This window comes from Oryza glaberrima, chromosome 10 (assembly GCF_000147395.1).
Source record: "Oryza glaberrima chromosome 10, OglaRS2, whole genome shotgun sequence".
Lineage (NCBI taxonomy): Eukaryota > Viridiplantae > Streptophyta > Magnoliopsida > Poales > Poaceae > Oryza > Oryza glaberrima.
In genome coordinates, this window is record NC_068335.1 from 7,188,471 (window position 1) to 7,197,447 (window position 8,977).

The 8,977-nt window shown below is 41.1% G+C and overlaps 1 protein-coding gene across 2 annotated transcripts; it reads left to right on the plus strand.

The window, feature by feature from the left end:
• The first annotated feature begins 247 nt into the window (after window positions 1-247).
• Window positions 248-8,448, plus strand: LOC127752541 (uncharacterized). 2 transcript variants are annotated; one of them, XM_052277950.1, is made up of 6 exons: window positions 248-790; window positions 1,089-1,151; window positions 2,412-2,463; window positions 5,830-6,148; window positions 6,386-6,696; window positions 7,302-8,448. In XM_052277950.1, exons 1-6 carry the CDS (start codon window positions 427-429, stop codon window positions 7,909-7,911), a joined length of 1,719 nt encoding a protein of 572 aa, XP_052133910.1. In that variant the 5' UTR covers window positions 248-426; the 3' UTR covers window positions 7,912-8,448. The 2 variants fall into 2 exon arrangements, with proteins under 2 accessions (XP_052133910.1, XP_052133911.1); XM_052277951.1 differs by having other exon boundaries at window positions 249-790; window positions 1,089-1,141; window positions 2,426-2,463.
• The last annotated feature ends 529 nt before the right edge of the window (window positions 8,449-8,977 follow it).

An 8,977-nucleotide genomic window follows, 5' to 3' on the forward strand; every position in this document is an offset into this window, starting at 1 on the left:
TACAGTAAACATTTAACAAATTTGCTAATAATAGATTAATTAGGCTTAATAAATTTGTCTCGTAGTTTACAGACGGATTCTGTAATTTATTTTATTTTTAAACTATATTTAATACTTTAAATATGTATATGTATATCCGATGTGACACGCTGAAACTTCACACCCTGATAAATACAGCCTACTAGACCAATAGCCAGTGGCGTTAAACCCTCGCAGTCCCCCTCTCGCCGCTGCCCTTCTTATCCCCGCTCCGCTCCACCTGCGCCCCACACGCACAGAGCCACGCTACTCTCCCCACCATATTCCACCGTTTCACCCCCCCGCCTCCACTTCGCCTTCGCCTCGCCGCGCCGCCGCCGTCTAGCCCTTCCGCGTAGGCCCAGGCGGCCGGGCCGGCGGGAAGCGGCGGCGAGCTCCTCCCCTCTGATGGCGCCGCAGCTGCAGGGCTGCTACGCGGTCTCCTCCTGGCCCCGGCTCCCGCGGCTGCCCCCGTGGCCCTGCGCCTCCCACGCGCAGCGGCGGCGGGTGCTGCGCCTCCTGCCGCCGCGGCGCCGCTGCGCCGGTGCGGTCCGGGTGGTCGCGGAGGCTGGCCCGGCCCTGGCCATAGACCGCGTCGCGGAGGAGGCGGGCGTGCGGTTTCCGGGGGATGTGGAGGGGGTTCCGGGCCAGCAGCAGCAGCGGGAGGAGGAGGAGGATGCAGTGGATGAGAGGGAGAGGTTGAGGCGGATGCGGATCTCGAAGGCGAACAAGGGGAACACGCCGTGGAACAAGGGCAGGAAGCACACCCCAGGTATAAGCTGTTGTTTTATCTCCCTGACCTTCTTTTGTGAGAAATGCTTGATTCAATTGTTGATGAGCTGAGAACGGACTAGTTGGAATCTGTATATTAGCAGCATGATGTCTTAAACGTCCTTCATGGCTGAGTATCTCAGGATTCACTATCGTAGAAAGAAAACTAAATAACTGCAATGATGAAGACCCACAATGACACTCCTTTTCAAAAAAGAAAGAAAACTAAATAACTGCAAGGACAATGATTCACAACTGAAGAAATTATACTGGGTTATTGAATTCAATTTTGTATGCAGAGACCCTGCAGAGGATTCGGGAGAGAACAAGGATTGCAATGCAGGATCCCAAGGTGAAGTCATGTAAGATTTTATTGTTGTTATTTAGTAGTGTCATGCATTTACTGGATCGTCGACTTGCCTTAGAAATTGTGCAAGGTTTCATAGATCTAGGAGTCCTGATGATAATATTAAAAAAGAGTCTGCCTGAACAAGACTAGATTTCTATAAGCACATAGTATTAGCATCATATGATCAAATATGGGGACATAATTCCATCCGAAAGAAAGTTAGGTCTCTAGCTGTAAGTTTGCATCTCTCAGTGTTGTTGGCAGGGCCAAATTTTAGTGATTAATGTAGTCCACCATGTTATTTGTTAGATAAGCATAGCATCTCTACTCTTATCATCTTATGGTTGAGTTTATCTCACATTGTGGTGTAACAAGTGTTGCTGCTGGACTTGTGTATAGCTATTAGGCTTGTGGTGCAAAAGCACCACTAAATTTCTGATGGCTTAGTGGAATATATCAAATCTGAAAGTTATAATTCCATCTGTTAAAATTTTCAAATGCTTTGGTTTTGCATTGCTATTGGTGATTTTATATAAATGCTGCCAAAACTGTACATGACTACCATACTTACACTTCAATATTATAGTAGTAACATTTCATTTCATCATGTTTATAACAGTCAAGACGAAGGCAGTTTAAATTAGACTATTCATGTCCCCATCTCTTTCCGCCATCCGTTGTCCCATGTTTTACAACCATGCTAAGCGACTTATGTTGCATAAAATTAAGATACAATGCCACATTAAGGGCATGTGGTAATTAACATATGAGACCAACAGTATTAAGCACAATGGTTGTTCTGCTGCAGTTATTTTTATAGTTCATGTGAAAAGTAGGAAATAGTCTCTTATTTGGTTTAGTTAATCAGAGCAAAGTTAGTTAGATTATATTTTATTATGAAGATTGCCATACCACAATTTGCATCATAGTTTTTCAATGTAAAAAGACAATCATTTCCAATTTCTTAAGAAAGTGTAGCTAGTTGAGTACCCAGACAGAATATATCGAAATGTGATCCACCCAATTGAGGTTATTATAAGCAACTTCAATCCCAAAAGTAACTTACGTATTCCAACTGCAAAGGATCACACCAAACTAGTTCCCAGTGGTGCAATGCATGAGTGCACCAGCAACAGTCCTGTGTTCAGTTTTGAACCATGCTTATCTATATGATTATTTGTTGGGATCGCTGTTATCATTTTTTCCATATCTATTATATTTGACTATAGTTCATATGATAAACTATTTAATCAATGGTGTAGCTTGCCTAAAGTGTTTTTTGTGCAGGTTAAGAAAAAGTTGATGCATCTGGGACATGCACAGAGGTAGGATACTATTTGCTCTTAAGTTATATGCGTGCATTTTAATTTGAAAAGCTATGATTACAGTTGAACTGAAAAAGGTATTTTATACACATCCACGTACAAATGTAAAGGATTCACTATTCTTCTCTAAGTATGACTGCATTGCTTGGCACGTGTTCTACTTGGTAGCAACTCCCAGTGGTGAACCCAGCGCTAGGTTTTAGGTATGGCTGATTTGCCAGCATAAACAAAGCAATTGTTATCAAATCAGACGATTAGTCATAAAGTCAGTTTAGGTGGGCAATGTGTTCGCAGATAGAGTGTTGGGCCTTGGGTTAGGTCGGCAGTGAAAACATGGATGGGCCTAGGCGGCTAGTCCATTATTGATTTACGGGAAGGGATACTATAGCAACTGGGAGGTAAACCCTTGCCTCCACTTCCCCTAGCCAACATCAAGCAGAGAGGAGTGCACCAGGGGTGAGAGGAGCGTCACCAACCAACCTCCTCCTCCCCTGCTCTCAGCCTCTCCTCCAATGCTGGTGCTCTGATCTCCTCTGCTCTTCCATCTCCCTGGCTCCCACTTCTTCCAAATTGCTGGTGCTGCAAGCCTGGAACTAGCCTTTCCCCAAAACACCAATTCACCATGCTAATTGGCCTATTGTGTTTAGTACTTTAGGACTTATGTTATTGCTGGCTATTCCATATTCCATAGTTTCTATCATATATTGGGCTAGCACAGTTGTAAAGACTATATAGTCCATCCTCTGTTTTCGCACGACCAAATCATGGACTAGTTGTGTACTTGTCGACTCAGTAGCCAAGTCGGTGCAGGGGGTACCTCGACTCAACTTTACGACTTGACAACGATGAAACAAAGTGTATTACCCACAATCCACCACCATAAAAGCATCTGAAAATGAACATGTATTTGTATTACAAGCACATTACCACATGGAACTAATTGGGATGAACAACTGTAGTCTGTATGCAAACATGTGCTGAAGGCAGTATGTAGAAGAATTCCTCACTATTGAAGCTTTCACCACACTTCAACAGAAGTTAAACATTAATTACAATTGATAATTTGATATTTCCATTACCGTTATGCCTTGGCTACGTTGTAATCAGACATAATCAAATTTATTTGACAGTTACTTATAGATCATGACCAACACATTTTTGAGATTCTTTAAAACTGTCCAGCCTTTGACGACTCTATTGGCAGCATATAACATGCAAAGAGAAAATAGAGCACATGTCAAATTGCACTAATGTGATGCATCCAGATAACTCACGTTACATTCTAGGATCTCATTGGTGTAGACAACAATGAGGAATATACCCATCATGGCTTCACATGCACTCATATATGGATCTAGCCTCCTGTCTCCGCTGGTCACTGCCGTACCAGTGCTAGCGCCACCTGCTACATTGCTTGCTTGTGATTCATTAACCAAAATCTGATGTGCCATTTTTACAGTCTGCTGATGAGTGTGTGTGTGTGTGTGGGGGGGGGGGGGTAGGTTAGAAACCAACTAAGAGCAAGTTTAATAAGAAAGGAAGTTTCTAGTTCCAATTATATCTACGTCATCTATTGATCACATAGTAGATAGTTGGTGCAATAGATGAGCTCTATTCTACAGCCACATTCTTTATTTTATTGATCAATTTAGGCCCACCATGACCTTGTTTCAGCTATCGATTGGGGAGGAGGAAGGTGGGGTCGACCCCTTCATCGTAGCTTAGCTTGTGCTGCAGTTCATGCTAATTTAGTCACCCAGTCCTATTCTCTTTCCTCTCTTCTCTCTTCCAGCTCACGCAAAAATCTGATGTGGCATTTGTATAGCTTGCTGCTGTAGTATTATTGTACCTGCTTTAACAGGTACCTTCTCCCACCGAACAACTCAGTTATACTCTTATCTTTTATTCGGCCTCCTAAACTTGGGGCTGGGTCCTGGAGGCTGCACCTCCTGCTTCCTGTTTGTAGTGTCCCACTGGCCTAAGCCGACAGTGTCGCCTCTGTGCAATTACTTTGGCCTGCAACTCAGCTCATATTCTAGAGCATAGCTCAGGTGGAGTTCTCCTTCATCTTACGCAACAGAATCCCTCTCTCGAGGTCCATGCTGCATGGTGGAGGCCATTAATCCACTATTGAGGTGGTTCCCGCTTTCGGTAAGTAACTACCCTAGCCTGCCATAATGGGATGTCCACCCTTGGCAATGTCTTATAGTCTAGTTTTGATACTTTAGAGTTCCAGATAAACCTTGATGGCCATAGAAGCTAATTTTACTCTTATGCAAGCTAAGGGAGGAAGCCTAAGTATTATTGTATGCTGGACATGCCTAGGTGGTTGACAGTGTTTTGGCGATTGGTATGGTTCTTTGGTGCCTATTGGCATGTATTCATCCTTGGTGGAGAACCTACATTAGCATTCCAATAGGTTATTGAACGTGCACAGTGTTAAGTTAGAAACATATTACATGGGAACTGGATTGGTCTAAGATTTTTCATGGTGCATAAGGTCATGTATAGCACGACTCTTTGCTGGGCGCATGGATGAAGTTTATTTTTCTTTTTTTGCCACCATGGAGATTAGGGGGCGATTCCCAAGGGTGTGTGTGTGTTGCTGCTTGAGCATGCATTGGATGCATCACCGTCCAGCCAAATGCATGGAAAGCAAACCTGAGGAGGCAGGCGCCTAAAGAATAGCTGCCTCTGTTCCAGTTTAAGGCTCCTACGGAGAGATCTTTCTCTCATTAGGCAGCTACATAAATCTGTCCCATTATACATGCCCTAAGGAGGTTTCGAAAGGTACCTCGCTAATATTGGCGTAACAGGAGCTAATATTGTGTTTTGTTATAGGAGGTACCAGGTTGCATTCAAATAGTGTTAATGCTACCTCCAGTACCTTATCAAGGACTGTAAAATCACTCGTTCTAAAATATTAAATGTGTGACCTACTCACCTTATAGATGATATGTATTCTTCGAAATGATCCAAAAGCAGCTCCACACGTGCATATTGGTCACACCAAAATCATATCAGATGAACCTTGGCATTTAGGTACTGGTCACTTTGCCATAAGGTACATAAAATTTAAAGGAGATATGCATCACTATGTGAATATTAATCATTATCTTAATACTCTAATGGATTATTAAGCTTGCTGGTTACCTTCAACCACATTCAGAGGTCTAGAGATATCCCTCCGATTATATGGGAGGGACAAATTTTGATCTCAACTGAGATTTTAGTAAATCTGCTTGCTCATTATGGTTTGATTAACCCAAAACTTGTTGGTCCATTTGCGTATGTCAAGCTGTAAATGTGATAGCTCCAGGGGGTCATAGAACCAATCCTAATAATAGGTATTTCTTCTTAATATAGCGAAGAGACAAGAATAAAGATATCCATGGGAGTGAGGCGAGGATGGAACTTGCGTTTACAGAAATTAATGATCCAGGATGGTTGCTTTGTGGAGTGGAGAGACATGATAGCAGATGCTGCTAGGAAGGGCTTTGCTGGTGGAATATCCCTACAATGGAATTCATATAAAATCTTGACTGAGCAGATGCGGCAGGAGTGGTTGGAAAAAGTCCAGAAAAGAAGATCAATGCCTCGGCCAACAGGTAATCGACGAGCACCAAAATCTCCAGAGCAGAGGAGAAAAATTGCAGAAGCCATTGCTGCGAAGTGGCTAGATAAGGTAAAGAGAATAGCAATACCTTCCTCTTACATGTTTCTCATTTTCATTTGAATATTATACCCAAGCTCTGAACTGATCTTACACCATTCCTTGTAGCTTTGTTACATGGATTAAATAGTCTAACTCCAATACTCCATATAGCTAGGAGTATATGGATCACACACCAGCAATCTATATGGAAATTGGCATAAAGGAGAAATATCTAGTTTTATGAGTGCCTTATCTGTTTTCTTGTAGGAATACCGTGAACGTGTATGCAGTGGAATTGCTAGCTACCATGGAACATCTTCTGGAACTAAAGTACCACGAAAGCCAAGATCTGCCAGAGAACCTGGTTCAAAGAGAGATGCTGCGAAAAAGAAACCTATTCAATCCAGATCAGCTGGATTGGAGGATACACGTGGAACGACTCCCACAGTTAAGAGAAAGAAAAGTGCAACTCCTTACAAAGATCCAATGGCTGGTGAAAAACTAGAGATGATAACAAAGATTCGAGCTCAAAGGGCAGCCCTAGAAATAGAAAAGAAAGAAGCTATTAAAAGGGCTAGGTATGTCTGCTTTTTCCATAGTTCAATTGGGTGGGATCAACATTTTTCCACTACTGGTGATTTTTGGCAACATATTTTTTTTTATATTGCAAATTTTCTCCTCGCGCTTACAAGTTCTTCTAACTGGATTGGATTGTTCTTAATAATTTTGTGAAATGTCAGTCAAAAGGCATATTTCCCTGAAAATTGATGCTTACTATTCTCGCTAAAAAGTTGTTCATACCAAGGGTATTTTCTTTTGTTTGTTCATCTTGTTCGATACATTGACTATTATAGTTTTGCAGATGAAAAACAGAGATGTACACGCATAATAATTACTTATGGGAAAAAAATTCAAAAGCTCTAATATGAACACCTCTAAATATCTTAAAACATGTAAAACTACAGATCATTATGACTTGAATATATTTTAGTGCACTATGCACTTGATTTCCTGTTTCAGTTATTTGGTACTGTTTGCTGAGCAGAAAAACTATACATGCTATCTGTACATCCAGGGATATGTTTTTTAAGAAATAATGCCTGAAGTTTGCACTTGTTGGGTTGCACTTAAAACATTTAATTCTGTCACTCAAGTGGCTTCTGATTATATTCCTTGTCATTAGGTCACTGATTGCAGAAGCTGAGAAGGCTGCAAATGCTCTGGAGACTGTTGCTTCCACAAGCCCTTTTGCTCAAGCATCACTTATAGAAGCTAGAAAGCTTGTTACAGAGGCTAGATTATCACTTCAACACGTTGATGATGAAGGGCCTGCAGATAGTGCTTCTGATGATGCATCACAAGACTCAGGTGCGTCTGATTTGCACAATCACGACGTGGCAAATCAAAATGACGTGATCAAGCAAGAGAATAAACCAGTCAATGGGATGGAGCTTCCTCCAAGCAATGTTAATGGCAGAGATTTCTATTTTGACGTGTCGACTCTGACTGAAACAGATCACCTTAGAGATTATCAGAGAATAGAAAATTCTATGGAAAGAGCCTATCTGCTTCCTTCCGCTTCTTCAGCTATTCAAGACGTGAACGGAAATCACAGGATGAAAGATTTTAACGCACATCAATTAATGGTCAATGATGAATCAATAACAATTGACCAAATTGCATCTGAAGTAGCAGAAATTTATCCTGACGAGCCACAGGAAGATGACACGCTACCTGTGCAGAAGTCTAAAATGAGGTGGGTACGTGGGCGACTAGTTGAAGTGGAAGAATAAACAGTTACCAGAATTATATTGGTTGACTAAACTGTTCAAGATATCATTATCTTGCATTCCGCTCCTGTTTTGATTACTGTTGGTATGGACCAAAATGGGAAAAGCATCTTTCATATAAGGAGGTACTGACTTAATCCAACTGGCGTGGAAATGATTGCTGATCGTGCCACGTATTCATGGTGCATTCAACCATAGGAATTCGTTGGGAATACGCCATGACAGAGCCTATTATATTCTGAGGTGAGATGCTTGTAATTAGTAGTTGCCAACTTTAGATATTTTCCTCTTCTTGAATGTAGTCAGGTTAGCCAAACTGAAATCCTAAAATCACGGTGTGGTGGATGCATTTATTTTGTATTAGAACATTTTGTAGCTGTCAGATTGAGGTCCTACGGATAGCCTTAACTCAGATTTCATTAAGTCAAATCATACGAGGTCGTCTTGTAAGATATCCTGTAGCTATCATTTTTTTTCTAGGTTATCTTGTACCTGAGTACATTTGTGACTTGTATCGAGAGAACTACTGTTTCTGGCTTTCTGCTTTGTGCCATCGGCAACACATCTACTCAATGTCACTACATGTGCTAATTTGAGCCTAAGTACCCTGTTTAATTCAGTTTAGCATTATTATAATCTGAATTATTAGGAGCAAGCTGAAATAAACAGATAGCTTATTATGATAGATTATTATAATCTATAAGCTATATTACTATAATCTGGTAACCCACGTGCTTTTTTTTAGGGGCTGTTTGGGAAACAGGGACTTACTCCAAGTCCCTATCACATCGGATGTTTGGACACTAATTTAGAGTATTAAATATAGATTAATTACAAAACCCATTCTATATATTTGGACTAATTCGCGAGATGAATCTTTTGAGCCTAATTACGTCATGATTTGACAATCTGATGCTACAGTAAACTTTTGATAATTATGGATTAATTAGGCTTAAAAAATTCGTCTCGCAGATTAGCTCTCATTTATGAAATTAGTTTTTTTATTAGTCTATATTTAATACTCCAAATTAGCATTTAAACATCCGATGTGATAGGGACTAAAAAGTTT

What these genes read in the sequence shown, in the direction of transcription:
- LOC127752541 (XM_052277950.1), top strand. Translation starts at nt 427, where the DNA reads ATGGCGCCGCAGCTGCAGGGCTGCTACGCGGTCTCCTCCTGGCCCCGG. An exon ending in CATCTGGGACATGCACAGAG is followed by an intron (nt 2,464 to 5,829) that starts GTAGGATACTAT and finishes TTCTTAATATAG; the next exon opens with CGAAGAGACAAGAATAAAGA. An exon ending in GAAGCTATTAAAAGGGCTAG is followed by an intron (nt 6,697 to 7,301) that starts GTATGTCTGCTT and finishes CCTTGTCATTAG; the next exon opens with GTCACTGATTGCAGAAGCTG.